Raw genomic sequence first — 25,873 nt, 5'->3', positions numbered from 1 at the left:
CAGACCGGGGCACGAACCCGTATCCCCTGCATCGGCAGGCGGACTCTTAACCACTGCGCCACCAGGGAGGCCCTCTAGTACATTCTTTACCTCTAAGAATTATGGATCATTTTGTAAGTGGAGACATAATGAGTGTTTACATCAGCTTTGACATGCAACCTAAAAACAGTATGTGAGAACTAGTGACATTAGACCAGGAGAGTTTTTGTATTTCTTGTTGAAATGTTTACTTTGAAAATACTTTAATCATACTAAGCGAAGTAAGTCAGACACAGAAAGACAAATATATAATATCACTTATATGTGGAATCTTAAATGATACAAATGGATTTATTTACAAAACAGAAACAGACTCACAGACTTTTAAAACAAACTTATGGTTACCAAAGTGGAAACCTGGAGGGGAGGGATAAATTAGGAGTCTGGGATTAACAAATACACACTACTATATATAAAACAGGTAATCAACAAGGACCTACTGTATAGTACAGGGAATTCTACTCAATATTCTGTAATGACCTATATGGGAAAAGAATCTGAAAAAGAATGGATATATGTATACGTATAACTGAATCACTTTGCTGTGCACCCGAAACTAATACAACATTGTAAATCAACTATACTCTAATATAAAATAAAAAAAGAAAGAAAAGAAAAAGAAAATACTTTAAAATAATGCTATGTTAACTTATCTAGTGAATTATATTTAGCCATACAACTTTTAGATTAGTATTCTGAGGGATGCAGAGATAAATATGTAGACCTAATCTAGCAGACAGTCAAAGAACATGGCTCAATGTCCATATCTTCTGAGTGTGTGTCTTTATGTTGCAAGGTTAGATACTACCTTCTGGACTAGACTACACATGCTCTGTTTGGATCTGCACTCCGAGGTTATACATGTGCTGCAAAAAGCATGGTTTGCATGGTGCCCAGTGTGGACTTGCATGGGAAGAGGAACAGTGAGCTGTATCTGTCTTATATTGTCATATCCTGACTATGCTATGTTCCAATAATGTAAGAAATAAAATGAAGTAGCATTTGTCAGTTAAAAGCTTAGAAATATGAATGAATAGTCTAGCTAAGTGATTCTCAGACCGAACTATACATTCAAATGCTCTGGGGACACATTTACATCTATAAATGTCCAGACCTAGTCCCTGCTCAATTAAGCCAATTTCTGGGGTTAGGCCTATGCATTGGTATATTGTAAAAAGTTTACCAAGTGATTCTAATATATAGCCAGGGTTGAAAATTCTAATCTAATTCAGAGGAATTTAATAATTCTCTGTAGCCTTTAGGATAAAGTTGGTTTGATTTTAATCACCTTAGTCTTTGCATCTCATATATCATCTGAATACTTCTTTCATTATTTCCTTAGAGTAGAGGTCAGAACTTATGATCCCAAAGATTAGTTTAGTGGGAAGGTCTTCCTTTCCTTCCTTCCTTCTTCCTTCTTTCATCCTTTGCTTTTTAAAAATGTATCTGGATATTGAGAGCTTTTAAAATTTATAAAGGAATAGTATATGGCAGTTAAATTTAAAGCTTCATATATACAATATTTAGAAATTAAGATCTGTTTCTAAGAAATATTGAGGTTGTTATAATAAAGACACTTACATAAGACTCTTCAAAATGTGTGAAATCAAAAACTTGTAATTGGGGTTGGTGTAGAGAGAGGGAAGAAACAGCTAGACTAAGGTAATTGCTATAATTGAAGGATAATTACAGCGTTCAGCTTCCAGCCAGAGAAAAGGAAGTACGATTTTTGTATGTATAGTTTAGTCACTATAAAAAGAAAAGAGCAAACTAACTTATCAGGATAAAAAAAAAAACCACCTTCCAAGCACTAAAATCTCTGAGTTTATCACAAAAAGCTTTATGCACTACACAATAGAACAATGTCATTAATAGTTTTACCAAAAAATACAGAAAAATAAATCATGAGAGTTCCTTATGTTAATATTTTATAATAGCTACCTTTTTATGACATTAATTAGTCAGTGGGTTCAGCTGCTATCCAGTCTACCCCCCACAGCTCATGACAATAGAATAGTGTCAGCTACAATATGGAGGATATTCGTATTCCAGTGAACATTGACAAGAGGGTATCCTTCAATTCATCAAAAAGCCATATCCAGGGCTTCCCTGGATAGCGCAGTGGTTGAGAGTCCGCCTGCCGATGCAGGGGACACGGGTTCGTGCCCCGGTTTGGGAAGATCCCACATGCCGCGGAGCAGCTGGGTCCGTGCGCCATGGCCGCTGAGCCTGCGCATCCAGAGCCTGTGCTCCACAACGGGAGAGGCCACAGCAGTGAGAAGCCCGCGTACCACCAAAAAAAAAAAAAAAAAAAAAAAAAAAAAGCCATATCCAATAATAAATTAGGGGAAATGGCATCAGGTTACAACTTGGTTAATAACGTGAAAGATTGGAATTTGATTTTTCAGCCTCTCCCTACCGTGTCTGATCTTACAATGGTAGTACTATGACACAGTCTGGGAGAGTATAATCAATACTAGTTTGGGGACTATGCTGAAATCCTACCCCTTGGTGACTTAGATGGATCCTGGCTACAGAATCAGAGACTTGTGGTAAATTAGTGAATGTTGCAGGACATCTAAGATTGTTCTTAATCATGTTCTTAGTAAGATGAAACACAGCACATCAGTGACTGCTGGTGGACCAGTTGTACCTAAAATTTGCTTGTCCCTGATATATTATAATATGGCAATGCATTAGGAAGTAAAATAGAGTAGGATTTCAAAGGGTTTGGAGAAAGGCTTTAAAAAAAGTAATGTAAAAAAGACTGACTCTTTCTCTTAAATTTAAAATATAATAATGTATTAGTGTTGAGAAATCACATAACCATTAGAAATAATTGCTTACAAAAAAAACTGGAGTGAAGCCACTTGGCTTAGATTATCTAATCCAATAAATTAAAATGATAATACTGATTTATATAGCAATATATAATAGCAATAACTAAATAACTAAATTCAGCAATAACTGAATAGCAATAACTAGGTGTCAGTGACTACTCTGATTTTTCTAAATGAGTTTTTTTGTCCTGAAAACACACCTTCTTGTTCCATTTTGTAAGTATATTTTTCTTGAAGTTTTCATGTAATAGAGGCATGAGAAATAATTCAACAGTGACCTTCTCAGGATCAAATTCCACTGTGCTACTTTCATAGTGTGCATCTACAGAGCTGCTATGACGGCTATGCAGTGCCTACCCCACACCTCTAGGAGGTATCACTCATATGCTCTAGTTTATGCTCTTAGCACAACCAGAGCCTCTCAAAGTCTCAGTGGCAGAGAAGAGTGAACTCAAATTTTTGATTCCATGTGCAAAATTTCTTTGAGTTCCCATATTCCTTTTTTTAAGTTCTTACTAGATTTACATTATACTCCATAAATACCTGTGTTTCTTTTATTAACAAGTGAAAGTTAAAATTGAGTAACTTGGGGCTTCCCGGGTGGTGCAGTGGTTGAGAGTCTGCCTGCCAGTGCAGGGGACACGGATTCGAGCCCTGGTCCGGGAAGATCCCACATGCCGCGGATCGGCTGGACCTGTGAGCCACAACTACTGAGCCTGCACGACTGGAGCCTGTGCTCCACAACAAGAGAGGCCGCAATACTGAGAGGCCTGTGCACCGCGATGAAGAGTGGCCCCCGCTTGCCCCAACTAGAGAAAGCCCTCGCACAGAAACGAAGACCCAACACAGCCAAAAATTAATTAATTAATTGATTAATTAATTAATTATTTTTTAAAAAATTGAGTAACCTGGGTAGTCAGGTAGAGGTGGCTGGCACCTTTTCCTGAATTTACCACAGCATGCCTCTAAGATGTGCCTCCCCAAATATGCCACTTCACCACAGACCATTGTCCTATCTCAATTTCATGCCTTTGAAGTGTTCTTTCCGCAAAAGGGGTGAAGGCATAGGATAGAGAAGTGTTGAGTCGGGGGGTGTCAAAGCCATATCCTGATATTAGCTCTCATTTTCTTGCTCTCTACTTTCCAAAAAAAAAAGGAAATTGGGGCAGAGTGGCTACCTTGACAACCTGACCTGACATACAAAATGCTTTGAACTCAGCAGGGGGGAAAGACTCTAATTTAAATATCAGTGTTATAAATACATATTCTAGGTCTCTCCAAAAAGTTCTTAATACTGTGGCATATAATGTAAATTCCAAATGTGACCCTTCCACTTGGAAACCACTGTGACATTCAAAATACCAAACTCTCCAAATTATAAAGACTTCATAAACACAGCCTTCACCCATGACTTCGTTTCATTCATGATTTACAAACAGAAAAAAATGGGAAATCTTGAGGGAGAAGATGTGATTTTTCATTAGCTATGAAGATTTTCAAAACTGCATTAGTCTCAGTTCATTAGGTCTTATAATCACATTAGCTATGTGGCATTGTAAGGGAAGAAATGCCCTGCAGAGATCTCCCAGTGGATTTCCCCGGAGTTTCACTACCCCTGCCCCCTGGGACTCAACATGGGATTAGATTTTTCCTTTCATAGGATGAACCAATGGAAATGATACAGCTTGTAGGAACCACGTTTACACAGACATTTCCTCTCACACTTTCCTAATTCCTGCTACAGTGATTCCCCCGGCCAAATGGTATGTCAGTTCTGAGTAATTCTGATCCTCTAAAGACTTTAAGATGAGTAACTTCCACCTCACCGGGATTCCTGTAGGACTCGTAACAAATTCAGAGCCTGGGGTTTTCAGCGAAACTACTTACGTTAGGATCACTTAGGACACATGTTAAAAATACAGATTCTTGGGCTCCACTCCAACTCTATTATGTCAGAATATCTGAGGGTCAGGCCTGGGCATCAGCAGTGTAACAAGTGCCCAACGGGTTGTGAGCAGGACTGAGGGGGTTTGGGGGGGCATCTCTGCAATGGCTGATGCTCTCACGTGGCCTGGGAAGGAAGCCAAATGAAACCAATGGGACTGATAGATGGAGGGGCCTGGAGGCCGCGCCCTTTGATACTAGTCAAGGCTAGTTATTCGGTAGGGCCACAGTCAAAACACTCATCCAGGGCTTCCCTGGTGGCGCAGTGGTTGAGAGCCCGCCTGCCGATGCAGGGGACACGGGTTCGTGCCCCGGTCCGGGAGGATCCCACATGCCGCGGAGCGGCTGGGCCCGTGAGCCATGGCCACTGAGCCTGCGCGTCCGGAGCCTGTGCTCCGCAACGGGAGAGGCCACAACAGTGAGAGGCCCGTGTACCGCAAAAAAAAAAAAAAAAAAAAAAAAACACATCCACTGAAGTTGAGAAAATATTCTGCTCAAAAATGAGATACTCTTCTATCCTGTCATGTCTCTACTCAAGACCCTACAGTTTATTCCATATTGCCTTTATTTTTTTTAATTTTTTAACATCTTTATTGGAGTATAATTGCTTTACAATGTTGTGTTAGTTTCTGCTGTATAACAAAGTGAATCAGCTATATGTATACATATATCCCCATAACCCCTCCCTCTTGCATCTCCCTCCCACCCTCCCTATCCCACCCCTCTAGGTGGTCACAAAGCACCAAGGTGATCTCCCTGTGCTATGCGGCTGCTTCCCACTAGCTATCTATTTTACGTTTGGTAGCGTATATATGTCCATGCCACTCTCTCACTGCGTCCCAGCTTACCCTTCCCCCTCCCCATGTCCTCAAGTCCATTCTCTACATCTGTGTCTTTATTCCTGTCCTGCCCTTAGGTTCATCAGAACCTTTTTTTTTTTTTTTAGATTCCATATACAGTATTTGTTTTTCTCTTTCTGACTTACTTCACTCTGTATGACAGACTCTAGGTCCATCCACCTCAGTACAAATAACTCAGTTTCATTTCTTTTTATGACTAAGTCATATTCTGCCTTTATTTTTTGAAACAACTTTTAAAAATTTAAATATAGTTGGTTTACAGTATTGTGTTAGTTTCAAGTGTACAGCAAAGGGATTCAGTTATATATATATTTTTTCAGATTATTTTCTGCTTCTCTCTGCTATACAGTAAATCCTTGCTGCTTATCTATTTTACATATAGTGGTGTGTATCTGTTAATCCCAAACTGCTCATTCATCCCTCTCCCCAGCTCCTGCTTTCCCCTTTGGTAACCGTAAGTTTGTTTTCTATGTCTGTGGGTCTGTTTCTGTTCTGTATATAGATTCATTTGCATTATTTTTTGATTCTGCGTATAAAAGGTATTATATAATATTTGTCTTTCTCTGTCTGACTTACTTCACTTGGTATGATATTCTCTGGGTCCATCCATGTTGCTGCAGATGGCAATATTTAATTCTTTTTTATGACTAAGTAATATTTCATTGTGTGTGTATATATAATATATATACATGTATGTACACCACGTCTTCTTACCACATCTTAAATACTCCATATTGCCTTCTGTATCTAGTTCAAAGTGTTTTTGGCTGTCCATGATATTAGTGGCCATTGTAATGAACACAGACCTCTTACAAAGAATGTGACAGGTTCTGATTGTTGAGTTTCATGTTTAGTCATGTCACACCTTGTAAGAACAGAGTCTCCACAAGGGTTGCCATTCTGTTATACCCATCTCCCCATCTCTGTCAACAGAGTGTTATCTTCCCTAAAGTGGTCAAAGGAGAAGAAGAAAATAAATGTGCTGAAGTACGTAGACATGTACATACACATGTCATTCTTAAACTCCCAAAGTACCCCATGGAGTAAAGCCAGCTGTAAACAAAGTGGTAAAGCAGAAAAAAATTACCAGAAAAGTCCTCCAAGTCTGTTCCCCTTGCCTCCCTCCCCGCACAGGGTGTCTGCGCTCTGGCCTCAGCCCTCTCACCTTCTCCTTCCCTCCCTTTTCCTCACTAGGTGACTTGCTCTGTTCTGTCATGTATGCCTTAATGGGATTTTAAATGCTTGTGCCACTTCTTGCATGAATGTTTTTTTAAGCTTTGCTTTAACTGTAAAGTGAAAGCAGTTTTCTTCCATTAGGGGGTGGGGGGACAGGGGGGTACTCTCTACAGGTACCCTCCCAGGTCCTTGAAATCTGATCCATCCTCAGAAGTTGGCTGACCCTGACTGTGATGGGTGGGTGCGTGGGTCCCTGGTGGTGGTCCTGTCCACCCCGTACTCATGCAAAGGCTGCCTTTGGAATCCACCAGACACAATAAGGACAGTTCTCAGCTTGAAACAACATCAGTCCAAGGGCACTGCAGCTGCGTCAATGCCACGGCACCTCTGCTGTCAAGCTGAACAGAATCATGCTACAATTATTGTGGCTAGATGTTGTTTCTTATGCAATATGGTGGAAATGAAAGGACTTCTGGTTTTTTTTTCCCCTGACTTCCCATGCTTGGAATTCAACAATAAATTGTTTTTCATCTGTGATCAAAATATATCTCTGTATTAGGAACTTAATTCTAAAGATTTTTCACCTCTTGCCAGTTGAATTTTGCAACTGAATTGCAGCAGACCAGTGTCATCTCATATTCAAGGTGTGATTAGAAGATGAAACAGTCCTTGGCACAGAGTAGGTATTTAGCAATTATTTGTTCAGTGAATTACTGAGTGTCAAAGAGTAAAATACAGTTTGTGCCTTAGTGTCAAAGAGTAAGAAACCTTGGAGGTATTAGTCAAGTAACGAATGAAGCCACCCCCAAAGAGCTGAGCATCTTTAATAATAAAGACAGAGAAAGTCTCCAGAATGTTCTGTCACAGTTGGAATCTCCTCAGGCTTGTCAAGTATTGAGATTGGAAATTAGATGGATCCCTTTCAGACTTGCTGTCTTTGTAAGATTTTCCTAAGTTGGGGCATATGCCTTTAAAAAGCCTCAGAAGCTTCCAGCAGCCACATCTTCTCTCTAAGTTACCTGTGCACACCCATCTGCATACTTTGGTTTGATCTTCACACTTTGTTGAAAGGCTTTTATAAATATGAATCGTAAATGTGTACATATATCAACTACACGTGAATGAGAAGAGACTCATTGTCTGCTCTGCAGCCATTGTGCCTGGTGTCTCTGCCAGATGTGCTGTTGATGTTCTGGGGGTGTCGGGATTGACCTCCGGCGCTGGACCCTGACCATAAGGACCGCCCATGGTGTCCCCTCCTGACATCCGTGTGACTGGTAGGGCCTTATCAGGTTTTCCCATGAATTATTAAGACTGTGTTTCCTGGGGAGTTGAAACTATTGATCACACTGAGAATTTCCGGTTCTTGCTGGGTCAATACTTCCCTTTGTGTGGAAAGTTCTGGATTTGGGTTGTAGAACTTAGGAATCACTGGCTACTTTTATAATAGAATCTCAGAGCTGGAAAGAAACTTTATAAATGACCTCAATTTTCAGAAGGATAAACTGAGGCACAGGAGGTTTGGGCTCATTCCAGGCCACAAAGCAATGTCGTGGGAAGGAATGGAGCAGAAGCTGGGTCTGTGCCTCCACACACCAGTGACTTGTCTCATTAGACTCTGTAAAGGGCAGCCTTTTATTTGTGTGCTTCTATGGGAATCAAGAAGGCTCCGAGGACACAGGAGCTCTGACCTCATCTCACCTAACTTTAAGGAAGATGAAGGCCAAGTTGCAGCCCCAGGGATCTGGCTCAAGGACCCTTCAACCCTAGTTGAAGGAAGATGAACATCTACACTAGTATTATTCATACATGGCCCTCAGACCAGCAGCCTAGACCTCCCGTGAGGGCCGAATAGAAATGCAGGATTCACAGGAACATAGAGAACAGACTGGTGGTTACCAAGGGGAAGGGGGTTGAGGGAGGGATGGAGTGGGAGGTTGGGATTAGCAGATGTAAACTATTATATATAGGATGGATAAACAACGAGGTCCTACTGTAGAGCACAGAGAGCTATAGTCAATATCCTATGATAAACCAGAATGCCAAAGAATATGAAAAAAAGAATGCAAATATAAGGCCCAGAATTCTGCATTTTTTCCCTTGAATCTGTGTTTTTATTTTATTTTATGTTTTTTCTTTATAACAAATTTAATCAGTTATACATATACATATGTTCCCATATGCCCTCCCTTTTGCGTCTCCCTCCCACCCTCCCTATCCCACCCCTCCAGGCGGTCACAAAGCACCGAGCTGATCTCCCTGTGCTCTGCGGCTGCTTCCCACTAGCTATCTACCTTACGTTTGGTAGTGTATATATGTCCATGCCGCTCTTTCACTTTGTCACAGCTTACCCTTCCCCCTCCCCATATCCTCAAGTCCATTCTCTAGTAGGTCTGTGTCTTTATTCCTGTCTTACCCCTATGTTCTTCATGACATTTTTTTTCTTAAATTCCATATATATGCGTCAGCATACAGTATTTGTCTTTCTCTTTCTGACTTACTTCACTCTGTATGACAGACTCTAGGCCCATCCACCTCATTACAAATAGCTCAATTTCGTTTCTTTTTATGGCTGAGTAATATTCCATTGTATATATGTGCCACATCTTCTTTATCCATTCATCCGATGATGGACACTTAGGTTGTTTCCATCTCCGGGCTATTGTAAGTAGGGCTGCTATGAACATTTTGGTACATGAGAATTCTGCATTTTTAACAAGTTCCCGGATGGTGAGGCTTCTGCTCCAGCACCACCTCTGGAGGAGCTCTGCCCTACAAGGTCCGTGGCCCTGTCGCTTCCTCTAGAAGGAGCTTGGGAGTCACACTCCTTGAGTCATCTGCTGCCCCCACCCTCCTGGCAGAAAGCCTTGAGGGTGAGCCCCGAGTACCTACGTTTTCAAACACAAATTCTGACTCACTGTAATCAAGCTGTCACTCTGTCTCCCTAAGTAGTTTCTGGGAACACCGGCAAGTAACTCGCAGGGATGGTTTTTGAAGATTTTGCTTTCTAGAAGTCAATGAAAAGCATTTTGTCGGCCAGTTTTATAATGTAAAGAATTCTTAATGTTTTTTAAATGTAGGAAAGATGAGAATTAAAGATGGCCTTGATGTGTTGGACACTGGGTAATAAGTCGCACTACCTTCTTGCTAGTGTCTGGGTAGAATGTGAACTCTTACCTCAGAGTCCTTACATCCGGGTACATCAGAAGGTGTGGCTGATCTAACTCACAATGAAACCAGTACTATGAACTGGGACTACTCTGGGATGTGGCTTAAATTGCTGTCTAGCTCTGAAATTCCGCTTCTTCCATCCTGAAGGTTTCCTTTTCCCAGAATAAGCATCCTTGGATGTACAGTCTCCATGAGGTAGCATTGTTAGGTGAGGGCTTGGTAAAAGCTAATTGGGATGTGACAGATACTGGAGCATTTGTAATTAGTGTCCAACCACAGTTCAAGTGTTAAAATGAATCTGATCTTTTAAATATCATGGTCCGTGTGTGGAGGATTTGAGAGGCATTTATGTCACATAGTAAATTTCTGAACCTCTCAGCAAAGACACTGAAGGGTTTTGGGGATTGTTTTGTTTTGTTTTGTTTTTTTGGTTAAGTCTTTTACTACTATTTTTTTTAAAAGTGTCTCAATCACCCGTGCGTCAGAAGCCAAATAAAAACAGGCAAAGCAGGACCTCACATAGAGAACAGACTTGTGGTTGCCAAGGGGGAGGGGGTGGGGGAGTTTGGGGTTAGCAGATACAAACTATTACATATAGAATGGAAAAACAACAAGGTCCTACTGTAGAGCACAGGGAACTATATTCAGTATCTGGTGATAAACCACAATGGAAAAGAATATGAAAAAGAATGTATATATATGTATAACTGAATCACTTTGCTGTACAGTAGAAATTAACACAACACTGTAAATCAACTATACTTCAAGAAAATACATTTTTAAAATACAAATAAATAAAAGTCCCATCTCAGTAAGCTGGCCTGTGTGTAAACACCTTATCCCCACCGGACTCCAACGAAGAAGATGGTGCCGGGGCTGCAAAGTGCTCTAGTTCCCTTGGAAGGGAGACCCATGATGACGTGGCTGGGAGTGAGCAGCGGGCGAATCGGAGGAGAGTGAGTGTTCTTCTCTCTCTGGTGCCGGAAACAAGTCACGACCGCGTGAAGTTGAGCCTGCCCGAAAGATGGCGAGGCTCCCATGTCCTCACCTGTCTGCTCTTGTCCCAGATGGGCGGACACCTGGGGGTTATGAACATGGTGGGGATGGCCGTGTTTTTTTTTATTTCAAGCCTATGAGTCGAAACTGATATACACTGGGCCCCTTCAGGACCCTGAGGGGAACGTGGGGAGAGGCCAGTCGGTCACGTGTAGGATGGAGGCAGCACCATGGAGATTTCCCCACCAGCTAGTCGAGCAGGCAAGCCAGCTTCCGGAACCCCTCACGTCCCCGAGACATTTCAGCCTTGTTTGAGAAGACTGAGAAAAAGAATTTCTTCTTCTAATTCTTACCGTCTCTAAAGGCCAAGTCAGTATCCACCTCCTCTTGGATCCTCGGAATTATTTACTCATTGTTAATTCATTCAACTTATGTATTAAGTGCCTACTGTGTGCCACACACTAGGACTACAGCTGCGAATAAGATACGTCTCTCCACAGCCTCCCTCTTGGAGCTTGGACCAGTGGAAGAGACATACAAAGGGCTTCATCACTCTACTCTTGAGTGATGCTATGAAGGGAAAAGCTTGTAAAAAAAAGGCGGGGGGGGGGCTTCCCTGGTGGCGCAGTGGTTGAAAGTCCACCTGCTGATGCAGGGGACACGGGTTTGGGCCCCAGTCCGGGAAGATCCCGCATGCCGCGGAGCGGCTGGGCCCGTGAGCCATGGCCGCTGACCCTGCACATCCGGAGCCTGTGCTCCGCAACGGGAGAGGCCACAACAGTGAGAGGCCTGCGTATCACAAAAAAAAAAAAAAAAAAAAAAAAAAAAAGGCAGGGGCCTAAACTAAACTGGGGAGGGGGAAACAGCATCAGAAAAGCTGCTCCAAGGAAGTGACATTTAAGCTGAGACCTGAGGGATGGTTAGGCTTCCATCAGATGAAAATGTGTGAAGACGGCCAAGAATAGTTAAGGCTCCCCTTTCTTTTGAGAAACGTAAGACCCAGGGCTGTGAGGGAGGAAAGAGAGAGGTGTGTATCAGATTCCCAGGAGAGGAGGAAGGCGTGACGTGTCATCGCTGAGAAGGGGCCAGAGGAACGCCAAGCTTGGGGACACATTGAGATCGCCAGTGTGGAGACCTGGTAAGGGTGGTGAGGATTCACGTACAGAGAAGCAAGTAATTCCAGTGCTGGGACCTTTTTCAAGAGACCTCAGGCTGCTTTGATGACAGTACAAAAAAGGCAGGTGGGGGCTTCCCTGGTGGCGCAGTGGTTGAGAGTCTGCCTGCTGATGCAGGAGGCGCGGGTTCATGCCCCGGTCCGGGAGGATCCCCCGTGCCGCGGAGCAGCTAGGCCTGTGAGCCATGGCCGCTGGGCCTGCGCGTCCGCAGTCTGTGCTCCGCGGCGGGAGAGGCCCGCGTACCGCCAAAAAAAAAAAAAAAAAAAAAAAAGGCAGGTGGCTGTGTTTGTTCCAGAGCTAAGGTTTTGCCTTAAGACATACTCGGCTTAATTTTTAATTGTTTGCCTGACGTGCTCTTCTCTTTTATTCTCCTTCTCTCCCTTACCTAATAAATTATTCATTAAACTTGCATTTTGAGAGTCAGCTTGGGAATCCTCCTTTTGCAGAAACATGTATTCAGTAAAAATTACTTGACTGTCTCCTATTTGCCAGCTCATGGAGATGCTGAGAATGTGGTGGGATACAAGATGGATATATCCCTGCCCTCAAGGAACTTTTCATTCAGATCAGATGAGCAAACATGCAAGGCAGGAAGAAATAGAGCTTAAAGTTCAAACTGCACACTTTGTGAAACAGCCCATTAAGACTTGCTTACGCAAATTGAAGACCCTTTACCTGGATTCCTCACCCATGTCTGTCAGAATCATTTTCTCCCTCTCTCTCTCTCTCTCTCCCCCCGACCCCTCTCCTGTTCTCTCATGAGATTTACCATTAAAAATAAAAAATGAACCTTGGGAATTGGTTTTCAAGTCAGGATAGGAGGAACAACCTTAGAAGGCATTCCTTACCCACCAAAGTCACTCGCCTTTTGGCTTTTCTGAAGGCAAAAACCAAAACGGCGGCAGAGCTTTGATAAGCAATAAACTATATTACTTCTGTAATGTAAGTTTAACGTATTTTTGAAGACAAGTGACAGCCACACACATGCTCCCAAAGGGTCAGATTTCCCATTTCCCATGGGGATCAACAGGTTTAATATGCACAAGAAGAAATCAGGTTACGCTGACAGATGGCCTAAAGGATTTATAACCGGCTCTCGGGATGAATGTGTGGCTCTTTCCACAGCAGCAGCAAGCCTCGATGGCAGCGGGGCCAGTTCGGTGATGTCAAGGCTTCCCAGGTTCCTTCCTCTCGTGCTTCAAGCTGCTGCAGGAAGAAATGTCAAGATACTGCTCCAGGGCTTCCCTGGTGGCGCAGTGGTTGAGAGTCCACCTGCCGATGCAGGGGACACGGGTTCGTGCCCCCGGTCCGGGAGGATCCCACGTGCCGCGGAGCGGCTGGGCCCGTGAGCCATGGCCACTGAGCCTGCGCGTCCGGAGCCTGTGCTCCGCAACGGGAGAGGCCACAACAGTGAGAGGCCCGCGTACCGCAAAAAAAAAAAAAAAAAAAAAAAAAAAGATACTGCTCCATAGTGATGTAAATAAAATGATTCGGGAAACCATAAAGAAAATCTTACCTCGGAGTCCTTTACCACCTTCTCCTCTTTGGGTGTGTTTCCCCCCGACTCAGGGAAAGAGAGAAATGGGGATATCTTTGTAACAACTGATATGGCAGAGACCCTTGGGCCTTAGCAGAGCCCCGGTGGACAGTAGTCATTCACGGACGTGGCTCCGTGTTTACAGCAGACCCGCTTGACTCTCACACAGAGTTCAGTGTACAAAGCTTACCTATAGCAGAGCCCCTTTGGTCCGAAAAGAAATTGACCCGAATTTGAATACTTGAGCTTAAAACTCTTTCAGGAGACCGGAGCCTTCAGTGGAGAGGTTCATGCTTCCATAGCCTGTGCATCTGCCCACGTGCTTCACAGGACACTTTGCTCGTAAAGTGTCATTTTACCTCATGGTCCCACACCTGGTTCCCACACCTGGTGATGACCCAGGAAGGAGGCGTTCCCATGGCGATGGGTCCTTGACCTCCGTATTTCGGCCGTTGGTGAGGAATCATGTGGATGTGGTTTCCAACACGCTTAATTATGAGTCAACTAGGACAGCTGTAAGATGGTAATGACCATCATTACTGACCTCAACCGGCTTCAGAGGAACTGAGTGTCTGCTTCTATAGCTCATCTCACCGGCCATCCCGGCTCTACCAAATTATACAGAATTTGCGGCGATCAGGGCACCTACCTGTTAAATGTGTTTGGCTAAAGAAATAAGTAGCTGGTAGTTGGGCTGCAACTTTCATTCATTTCATCCGGTTTTTGCTTTCTTTTTTGTTGGAATTGATTGGGGTGGCGGATAGTCCAGGCTAATGAAGACAGTTAAAAGGCTCAGCAGAGGCACCAACGGCAAGAATAACAGGTCTGTCCTGGAGGAGCCTGCTGATTAGGGCTGAGAATAGAATTAGACTGCCCCCTTGTGGTTAAAAATGGCATCTGCTTTTAAAGTAAAAGACCCTCGGTTTTTCTCAAGATTGAATCACTTATTGATTAAAATCATGAAAGGAATGGATACAAAAGTATGAGTGATTATGGAGCTTTTAGTCCAAAATAGTTATCCAGCCCTACTTCTAACAGAATCCCCAAAATCAGTCCTATAAACTCAGGCATCGACCTTTCTCAGGGCCAAATGACAATTTCCCACAGTAGTCTGAAGTGATATAAAATTGCGGGGTGGGCGAAATGCCACTGCCTCTTGTCAATATCATGCATTAAATTACAGTCACTGCGGCTTCCCTGGTGGCGCAGTGGTTGAGAGTCTGCCTGCTGATGCAGGGGACACGGGTTCGTGCCCCGGTCCGGGAAGATCCCACATGCTGCAGAGCGGCTGGGTCCGTGAGCCATGGCCGCTGAGCCTGCGCGTCTGGAGCCTGTGCTCCGCAACGGGAGAGGCCACAACAGTGAGAGGCCCGCGTACTGCAAAAAAAAAAAAAAAAAAATTACAGTCACTGGTCATGATTGTACGTCAGTGCAGCCAATGGTGAAGCCTATTCTAAAACAAAAAAAAATGATGTACAACTATTAAACTAAATCTGCTATTTCATCAGTATTATGATCTTTTGCAACACATCTTAGTGGGGCATTCAGGTGCTGTAATAAATGTTTGTTGAGGTACGGTGAATGGTCATCCTTTGCTCTATGTTGAATAACTCATAGAGTATTTACACATGTGGTCTGACAATGGGATATTTTTTAACTTTGAAGAAACAGTATTCTATCACTGAATGCAATTTTATTGAGACAGGTAGGAACAGGATGGAGAGAAATAGGCTTAAATATCTCCTTGAAAAAATCGTGAGGGATCGCCCCAAATTGTTCATGTATTTCTGCTGGTGCGGATTGATTCTGGATGCTCAGGAAGCATCTTACTTGATATAAGAATTAGCAGAAAATTAGCTGGGTCCAAGGCCAGTAGCAACATCAGGGACTACGCAGCCTTGGATTATCTTTTCCACGGGGACCTGGTTGGTAAAGGCGCACAGGGTATGATATAGAAAACCCTCGCTCCTTCGGGGGCCCTTCCTCTGCAGGGTGACTTCTTACTTCCCGGACCCTGTGCCTCGCTGTCCTCATTCTCTTTCTCTGTCACGAATCCTGAGAGAAGCCTTGAGTCTCAGGGAAGGACACCGATGCCCCGCCCTGCTCAAAATGAACTCCACGAAAGAACCCATAGTACAGCATTTAAGTTCAGTGAAACCAGTGCAGGAGGGTCCAGCCTTGGGGGGAAAGTCCATTCCACTTCTTGGAAAGCCCTGGACCATCCACACAGGGCTTCCACTCTCATCGCCACCAAGAGGGAGGAATGTGGAAGTCATACGTGTACATCTACACACACGGGGGAGGGGCAGTCCGTCTACACACGGTGAGGAGGTAACCTACATACACGATGGGGGGAGGGAGTAGTCCATCTACACAAAGGGGGGGGAAGGGGGTGGTCTATCTACACACACAGTGGGGAAAGAGGGGGAAGTAGGCCATTTACACACACTGGGGGGCGCAGTTCATCAAAACACATACGGGAGTGGTAGTCCGTCTACACACATGGTGGGGACAGTCCATCTACACACACTGGGTTGGTGGGGGGAGGCAGCCACATCTCAATAGTAAATAAGCCACTAAAATTTAAGAAGGAGATGACCAGAGAAGAAATGGGCAGGAGAATTATGGAAACAGGAGACCAAAAAGAGAAAGAGACCAGGAGAGGAGAGTACCAGTGGTGCAGACCTTCTCTAAAACTGGAACAATCCCATTGGGAGGAAGGTCATGTGTGTGTAGACCCCTGGCCCCTGCAAGGGTAGGTGCTCCTGCTGCACTGCCACCACAGCTGTGACCTGTGTGGCTCCTGGTCGAGTTGCACACAGAGGTTTCTGAGAGGTGGAAGCTGCCCACGCAATTGGAGCCCTTGTCCTTAGGGGTACAATGTATTGATAATCTGACTCAGAAACAGTACCAGATGATGATCTTGCTTTTCACTGTGAGATTTTTTTTTGTCCACGATGAGAACTTTTGTAAAAAAGCATTTCTGTCAGTAGCTTTTCTGCAAATTCTGGTTGAAGGAGGAGTGATCCAGGAGTTTTGACACATTTTCTCTGAGTTACATCCTTTATTCAGTAGCTGGTAATAATCTGCTTTCACCCTTTTTCTCCCCACACTGTTCTGCTAGGTGGAGCACCACATAATTCATTATATTCTATCGCCTCCCCCTGTTGAGAAAGAGAGAAAGAGGAAAGAGAAACGTGTACCAGAGATGGAGAGAGGGGCCTGCTGGATATATATGTACCTTTTGAATAATTCACTCAGCAAACTATTTTCTAAGAACTGGGAACTTTTAAAGAGACATTGATTAAATCACTGTATGAATGAATGAGCGAAGGAAAGAAGGAACACACAAACTCCTGCACAACAGATATCTTTTGTTTTTACCTCCTAAAATGTGTTATGCATGAACCTGGATCTGGATATAAAAATTTATTTCCTATATATTCAGAGGTCCCCGTCATTCATGTGCTTGAATGTATTTTAATAACTTGTGGCGCCAGTTTGTAGTCTAAGTTTAAAAGTGAATTATTCATTGTTTCAACAAATCATAAGAGAAGTGCTGGTGATTTTCACTCAGTTATAGCTGTCCAGGGGCAAACAGGCAAAGGCAATTTGCCCATCCATTACTGTATGCATGTAGTGTTTATAGGTATAATATATAACCAACACAGGAAGAAAGAAGTTCTGTATTACCCAGGAAGTTGTAATGTATTTATTTATAGAGCATTAAGAAGTGTTCATGTTGGTTCAAGGCCGTATAGAAAGCAATCGACTTCATCTAGAAATCTCTCTGCATGCTTGTAGATAAAATTTCTTTTTCTCCAGCTTTTTATTATTTGTCACCTTTAAATATTGAAATAAATGTGAAATGTTTCACCTAGAGAAAATCTGGTCTCGTTGAACCACAGTGACTCCGTAGCTCCCCAGGTGCTGGCTTGATGTAGATGCTCAGTGATGACTACATAGAGTACCAGGTCTGTTACGGAAGCAAATGGAAATGCAAACATCAACCGTCTTTTTCAAGAAAAAAAAATGTTTTGAGTTTTGATGAATTATCATGACAAAAATATTTATTTGCTGACTTTATTCATGAATCTTGAGATGAAGTTAAAGGCTGTTTAAGTGAGAATGTTCTAGAATTGAGCAAAGCAAATGTTCTTTAAACAAGGCATCTCTGACGAGAGATCATCGTTAATTTGATATAGCGCTCTGTTTTTCAAAATCTAAAAGTCTTAAAATATTTCTCAGAACTCATTGGCCATTTTCATTTAGAAGCCCTATAACTGGACCGGGAAGCGGCAGCCCCCAGTGAGAAGGAGCGCCCTCTAGGGGCTGAGACCACTGGCGCTGGAGTCAGAGCTGGCTGGTCTCATATCCTCCGCTGCCACTGAGCGCGGTGACACCGTCGGGGAACTTAGTGTCTCTGAAAAATGGGGATTAGCCGTGCTTCTTCACAGCCTGGTGGCAGTGATCAAATGAGGAAAGCACTCGAGTCCCAGGCACATGCAGGGTACTAATACGTCCTAGCTTTTATACTCAATTGTAGTTGTTTATAAATAGGTCTTATTCGCTGCCGGTGATGCATTCTTAGCGTAGACTTTCAGCCATCCCTTTGAAAGTGGACTTATTGAGTACTTACAAGTTTAGTGAAAGCCAGCCCTGAAAATAAAGTCACATACTCAGAACAGTTAACTGTTTATGAAGGTGAATGTAAAGACAATCTATTTCATTAATTGTATTGATCTTAAACCTTCTCGAAGAGAAGCAGGTTTGGGGAGTTGGGGATTCAGGTGGGAAAGATGCAAACTATATTTTTGTGAAAGCAGTAATAAATGCTTTACACTGTTCTGGCAAAAAAAAAAGGGGGGGGAACCAAATAAGCATTTATTCATTTGCTGTGGAATACTTGGAGTCTTAAATTTATTTGAAGACATTAAGAATCTATCTCCAAACATATCCAAATAACAAGACATCCGTTGCCTCAAACACTGCGCTAGGCACTGCACGCTCCTGCTTCGCATTTTGGGTGAGAAAACAAAGGCCCGGACCACAGAGGGGACCTTGCCCAGAGGGAGTTCCAAGTCGAGTCCAGTGCATTCTGCACACACACCTCCCTGCTCTGCTCAAACGCCCCCTTCACCCCACGCCCCACCAGGAACTTACTCCCAGATTCTGGCGTTTCACGCGAGAAGTTGTCAAAACACGCGTTGTTCTCTCTGCAGGAGGACGCAGCCCTCTGCCCGCATGTCGCCACCTTGGAAGGACTGACCAAATCCAGCCGCCTGGGCCACTTCCCACCCACCATGGGACCCGCGGGAAGCTTGCTGAGTGGGGGACAAATGCAGATCGCCCTGTGGGGAAGCCTGGCAGCTGCGGCCACCTTCTTCGTCATCACCTTCCTCATCTTTCTGTGCTCCAGTTGTGACAGGTGAGAGCAGGGCATGTCTACTAGAGCCTTAAAGTACCATGTTCCCTGGACCCAGAAGACTTTCTATATAAAAAGCCTGTGATGAATGGCATCTCACTGCCTAGACGTTCCCAGAAACTCATATGTTAGATGAACTGACTTCTGTGCCGCAAAGGAGCCCAGGACACTTTTTATTAGTTCAGTGAAAAGCCACATCTGATTTTCCTGGGGAGCACCTGGAAGAGCCCTTATGTATGAAACTTCCCAGAAGGAAATTTTTGCTGTTCTTATGAGCACACCCTTGTCAAAAGGTGTATTGTCTTTTGCCATCTGTGGACATTTGGAAATCTAAGTATCATGTGCATTAAAGATACTCTTTTTGCTGCCATTTGAGAGTTACTGAGAATTTTTGCTGCTCTGTAGCTTTCAGGGGGTCATTTTGTTAAGAATTTGTTATCTAGAACTGCAGTTTCTTAAGAAACATTCATTTTTTTCTACAAGAGAAACATTCTGTGTATGAAATAACCATCTTGTCTTATTTTAGAATTATACTTCTCTCTCTCTCTCTTTCCCCTCCCCCCTTCCTCCCTCTTTGTCTCCCTCATATACAATAAGATGTGTCACCCCTCCACCAAGAAAAAAAGGAGATCTTTGCTGGGAGAGAAGCAAAGTCCTTTCTAACCAGGAGTGATTTTCCAGGTGTTCAGACATTGTTACAACATATGCAGCTCTCTGGTGAGGGCTGCTGCTGGGAACCAGTGCAGACCAGCTGACAGCCAGCCCTCTTCCAAACTCTTCTCAATAACCTTGGAAGAGACTGGACAAGTGTCATTTAAAAGTCTGGATGTGGCTTCGTGCCCTAAAGTCTCTGTCAGGAGGGGAAAATCCAGACTCCCTGAACACAAGTAGCCTCCAAATCCCTGCCCGTTTTGGAGCCAGGACTCCAGGGCTGGGAGAGAGACTAACTGGCCAGAAAGATGAAGAAATAGAAGCAAAGCTAGAGGAGTGTTTGTCCCCCTGGGCCTGGGAGGGCCTGCCTTGCAATTATTTATGCCCCCACTAGGTGTCACTGTTGCCTTATACATCTATGGGAAAGGTAGCCTCTAGTACTGATGGCTTTCTTTAGCCTGTCCCGAGTAAAAATAAATTCTATTTTTACTCGATGGACTTTTCCATAGACTGCAAGTACATATGACTCATCCTGAGGGCATGTAACCTCCCCGACAAGCCAAAAGTTGTATTTTCTTTATTTTCTCAATCCCATGGCAGTATGTGACTTTGCAAAGACTGAATTTAAGAAAGATGAAGAGATGAGAATTGTTGATTTCCTTAAAAAAACAAAAAACCAAAAACTCATTCCAGTATTCTAGATATAAACAGTTTCTACTCAGGAAACTGCCCCAGTCCTCTTGTTAACTTGTATTTTCTACTCCTGGAGAAAGGTCCAGAGAGGTGACCAGCCCCTTGCTAGGACTTGACTCCCTCGGACCCTGCTCCCTGCAGAGGAGGGTAGAGTGAATTGTCCGGCTTCTGCTTCCTCGGCAAATTAAACCTGGTTTTGAGAAGAGAGATTATGTCAATGTTGATCAAAGGTTGAATAGGAAAGAGGAGTGTATGTTTGATTTTAGATGGCACGTTGGATGTCACAGCCACGTTTCCTTTTCTGTTTCAGAGAAAAGAAGCCAAGACAGCACAGCGGAGACCATGAGAACCTGATGAATGTGGTGAGCACGCGTGCACGAGCTTTAAAGCATCAGCCGCTTCTCTAGAGCAGGTCCCTACAAGCTTACAACCTGAAGGAAACCCAGGGAAGCAATTCAGCCAGAGTTAACTGGCTGCCTGGGCTGTGTCCTCTTGCTGCAGGTTTATATTCTCCGTGGCTAGAGGCCTGTGCAATTAGCCAGGTTGTTGGGAGAGCTTCTGAAATGGATGCAGTTGTACCACTGCTGGAAAGATCCTCAGATATTTCCAACCTACTGCAGGGATGTTTCTGTTTTGCCTCTGCTGGGCTCCAGCCGGTGTATTAGTTGGCTAGAACTGTCCTAACAAAGGACCATACACTGAGTGGCTTAAGTAGTAAATTCATCATGTCACAGTTCTAGAGGCTAGAAATTCGAGATCAAGGTAGCAGCAGGGTTGGTTCCTTCCGAGAGCTGTGAGGGCGCATCTGCTACGGGCCGCTCTCCTAGCTTCCCGTGGTCGGTTGGCAGCCTTTAGTGATGCTTGGTTTGAAGATCTCTGCCCTTACATCGTGTTCTCCGTGTGACTCTTCACACCGCCTTCCCTCTATGTGTGTGTGTCTCTGTCCAAGTTACCCTTCTTTAAGGCCTCTGATATGACCTCATCTTAACCTGTTTCATCTGCAACGATCCTGTTTCCAAATGAGGTCAAGTCTAAGGTATTGAGAGTTCGGACTTCAGTATAGGAATTTGGAGATGATAAAATTCAACCTGTAACAGCTGATCATTAAGCTTATTGGAGGCTGGGACCCCCAGCATCCCAGATGTGGCCTGGCCTTGCTGGGTTTTCTTGCTCTGTGTCCTAAAGGGTCCCGATCGAGCCCCGCAGGCCTCTTGGGTCCACCCAGATAGGGAGCAGCCTGGGCATCCTGGTCCCACCTCATCCTCTCCCCTCAGGCCCACGCTCTTAACTGGCTGAGCAATTCCAACAGCTGGGGATGGGGCCGCCTTCATATTCGCGAGGCTGAAATGGTGAAGATGCTTCCTGTCCCAGACATAATTTCTTAAGATCAGGCGTAAACTGGTTGGAGGAGGAAGGGGCAAAAAGGAAAGATGGATGAGTGACGTATGTCACGTGAGGTCTGGTATGAAACACGCAGCCGGCAGCCAGGTTCCAAGCTCACCCAGGAGGCATCCCGGGCACCCTGCCCTATGATTGCGAGATTCTTCCAGGCCAGGCAGCGAAGTGGTCAGCCCTCCTCTCCTGGGAGCCCCTGGGGAGTTCCTTCCTTTCATCTCTGTATGCAGGCGGCTCACACACACACACACCCCCACTGCTTTCCGGGCTTCTCATCAACCCCCTCCTTTTTAACCCCGTTGTCACCCTCACTGCAGTCTCTGGTTGTCTATGTCCCCACCTCTCACCTGCCCCCAGCGCCTCTGTTGGCTTGCCGCTGTGCAGGCACCCAGAGGGCAGGTGGGAGAGGAGGTGGTGCCTCCACTGTGGCTTCTCCCACGTGCAGGCCCCAGGCCCCAGCTTTCTTCCCCTTCCCACTCTCCTTGGTGCCCGTTGGCAGGAGAGGCGGGGCTGGGGGAGAGGCTTCCATCTCCATCACCCTCCCCTCCTGTTGTCTGTCTAGAGCAGTGGTTCTCAAGCATGGCCTGGACCAGCAGCACCTGGAGTTTGTTAGAAGACTCGGGCGGTGGGTGGGAGGCTGGGAGAAAGCCCTCCGGGTCATCCTGATGTTTGCTCAGGTGTGAGAACCTCTGCTCTAGACTTTCGGTTCCTGCTCTTCTGCTAACGCCCAGCAGCAGCCCTGGGTGAGACGGGAAGAGAGTGGCGGGCGGATAAAAGGGAGATCTGACCCTCCATGTGCAGTGTCCTTCATTAATAGCCCCCCATAGCTTCTCTCATATGAATGCGTGAGCAAGGGAGTGCACGCTAGAGCATGTTTGCACACACACATCACATGGCTGTCTTTACAAGCTTCTATCCTAGCTTCTCAATTTTGTACAACTTGCAGTCTCCATCCCAGGCCTGAGAAGTCCCTGTAGTCAGCCAGCCTTTCCCCACCCCTGATCCCGGCTCTGACACACACCCCGACACACACCGATTGCTCCACAGCCCCAGAGGAGCTGCCTTTAAATCCTAAGGTGAAAAAGGCCAGCGGTGGGTCGGGGGGGGGGGTTGTCCCATGGCTGCATCTGAAGCTGCAGTGAGAGGGAGGCTCCCTCCTGGCTTCTGTGTTTGGAGCTCCAGCAGCCGTTTTCTCATAGAAGCTAAGAGAAGAAATGGTGGTGAGAGCCTAGAGTATGATAATTCAGCTGTGACGGATTGACTGTGCTGTTATGGGCCCACCTGGGAGCCGTCCTCCCCCCACAGCTGACTCCTGCCCAGGGGTGACGTCATTTCTGTGACTGGGCACCTGTGTCTGCAGCCGCCCTGCAACCTAGCACAACGACCCAACTCATGGGCGGCGTGGGATTGAAATAGCTGACTCCCGGTACACGTTTGGATCTTGACGCAGCATGAGCTATTTGCTCTGTTATTATTACTTGGTTCCCAAGTCAGAGAATTTGTGAAGCCAGTTAGCCAAGGTTGTGGCGCTATTTACAGCAGAACTTCCCAGGTGGACTCCTGGAACATGGTCCGGTGTGGCCTCCCGGGTCCCGCAGGCTGTGCATTCCATGAGTGGGATGGGGGAACAGATCATATCAGCAGTGATTCAGCTGCTACGTGGGACCAGCTGCATATTTCAAGAAATATGTGAGCTACCACCTTACCTTCAGGCTAGTCATAGCTGTAGCTCAGCCTGGCGTATCCTGCCATGAACTGTCCACCCACGCCAGCCCAGGAGAAAACAATCAATGCCATTCTTCCCTCCAAGTGTCCTGAGTTTGTGAGAATAAGAAAGGTTTGCAAACCTGCTTTTTAGCATATGATGGTTTGGGTGAACCTTGAAGCAGAGACTTGGCTGGTTGCTCGTCTCAGACATCAGTGACATTATCTTTGATCAGATTTAAGTCCTTGCCCTTCAGATGACAATGGTGATGTTTTCCTCGGCATGACACACCCTTAAAAAGGGGAACGTTTCCGGCATCCAGGGAGATGGATGTGGCCTCTCTCTGCTGGAGCTGATTCTGATCAGCCCTGGGGCTTCTGGTCCCCATCACCTTGAGCTAAGGGACCTGATACCCCACAACCTACCATAGCCTATTGGTGATTACCAGATGGGAAGCTCTGTGGATGGCGGCCTCGGAAGATTCCTAGGACGGCCCTGTCCAATAGAACCTTCCACCAAGATGGAAGTGTTCTGTAACTGCACTGATAGGATAACCACTATCCACGTGTGGCCATTGAGCCCTTGAAATGTGACTAGTGCAACTGAGGAACTCGATTTTATTTCGTTTCGCTTAATTTAAATCTAAGCAGTGGATTTGGGTTTTGTTGTTGTTGTTTTAATTTTTAGAAGAAACCATGGAGGGAATTCCCTGGCAGTCCAATGGTTAGGACTCTGCACTCTCACTGCCGTGGGCCAGGGTTCAATCCCTGGTTGGGGAACTAAGATCCCACAAGCTGTGCGGTATGGCAAAAAAAAATAATTAATTAATTTTTAAAAATACACCCCCCTGCAAAAAAAAAAAAGCCGTGGATATTCCCCTCTGCCACGCAGTCTGATTCTTTTGGTGCCTTTGTTTTTGCAGCCTTCCGACAAGGAGATGTTCAGCCATTCAGTTACCAGCCTGGCCACAGACGCGCCTGCCAGCAGCGAACAGAACGGGGCACTCACCAACGGTGACAGTAAGTTCTGCAGAAATACCAGCTTTCCATGCAAGCCTCATCACCCGAGAAAGGGCTAGGTTTCAGAAAATGTAGCTCAGAAACTAGGAAATGTGTTTGTTCTTGCTCACCTTTTGTATTACTACCAGTTTTAGCCAAAAAAATCTCAGTTGGATGAAAAGTTAATATCTATGAACTGGCTTCTGCGTGCCATTGTTCTAAGATTTGTATGTGTACTAACTCATTTATGCTAACCCATTTATGCTAGCAACTGTAAGATTACTATGGCTAATATTACTGCCCTGTAAGGTAGGGATTATTACTCTTCACAATTTACAGATGAGGCAACTGAAACATTGCTGCTGCAACAAATTACCACAGACTTAGTGCCTTAGAAGAAGACAGGTTTTCTAACTTGGAGCTCTGGAGGTCAGAGTCTGAACCGGGTCTCCCGGGGCTAAAATCAAAGTATCAACAGGGCTGCGCTTCTTCCCCAAGGCTCTAGGGAAGAATCTAGTTCCTTGCCTGCTTCCGCTGCTAGAAGCCTCCTGCATTCCTTGGTCCTGGACTTCCCTCCATCTTCAAGTCTCTCTCCGACTCTCCTGCCTCCATCTTTCACTGATAAGGACCCTCATAATTACACCGCGCCCACCCGGATGCCCCAGGCTCCTCCCCATCTCAAGATCAGCTAATAGTTCATCAGTATCCTTAATTCCTCCCTTACTGTGGAATGAAACACACTCACAGAATCCAGGGATTAGGAAGTGGATGCCTGGGTGGGGTGGGGGGGCATTATTCCGTCTGGCACAGAGAGGTTAGTAACTTGCCTAAGATGTTATGGTCCGTGCTCTGAGGATCTATCATTTGAACCCTCGATCTGACTCCTGGGTACACCCTTAGGACCACTCTGCATGCTGCCTGTTTCACGCCCAGGATGTGCTTGCTGACAAAAGTCACAGCTACATTTCCACTCCCCAGTTTACAGAGCGCTTTCGCCTGGTGTAGCAAATCCTCCTCTTACCTCCGTTTACGGACAAGGAAACTGTGGGACAGTCAGGATTGACACCGAAGGCTTCAGACTCCAGGGCCCATTCTCTGTCCACCGTAACACAGACATCTAAATCCAGAGGACAAAAGTTCACCCCCTTCTTGATGATCAAGTATTTAGAACACAGTGGGTAGTGATGGTAACTTCCGACAAGGGATCCATTATCATTTTCCTGAGATACTCTTCAGGGACACTATTTCTAGTCCCCCTAAAGAGAAGT

The 25,873-nt window shown here is 45.0% G+C and overlaps 1 protein-coding gene across 1 annotated transcript in view; it reads left to right on the top strand.

Annotated features, from left to right (window-relative positions):
* Positions 1 to 25,873, top strand: part of PAG1 (phosphoprotein membrane anchor with glycosphingolipid microdomains 1) — a 134,747-nt gene that overhangs the window by 94,899 nt on the left and 13,975 nt on the right. Inside the window, exons 4-6 of the mRNA XM_060116250.1 lie at positions 18,961 to 19,166; positions 20,818 to 20,869; positions 24,530 to 24,626. Coding sequence (XP_059972233.1) covers positions 18,961 to 19,166; positions 20,818 to 20,869; positions 24,530 to 24,626 — 355 coding nt within the window. The remainder of the gene's footprint in view (positions 1 to 18,960; positions 19,167 to 20,817; positions 20,870 to 24,529; positions 24,627 to 25,873) is intronic.

The sequence above is a fragment of the Mesoplodon densirostris genome, chromosome 13 (assembly GCF_025265405.1).
Source record: "Mesoplodon densirostris isolate mMesDen1 chromosome 13, mMesDen1 primary haplotype, whole genome shotgun sequence".
Lineage (NCBI taxonomy): Eukaryota > Metazoa > Chordata > Mammalia > Artiodactyla > Ziphiidae > Mesoplodon > Mesoplodon densirostris.
The sequence above is the reverse complement of the archived record's forward strand: the minus strand, read 5'-3'. Positions and strand labels throughout refer to the sequence as shown.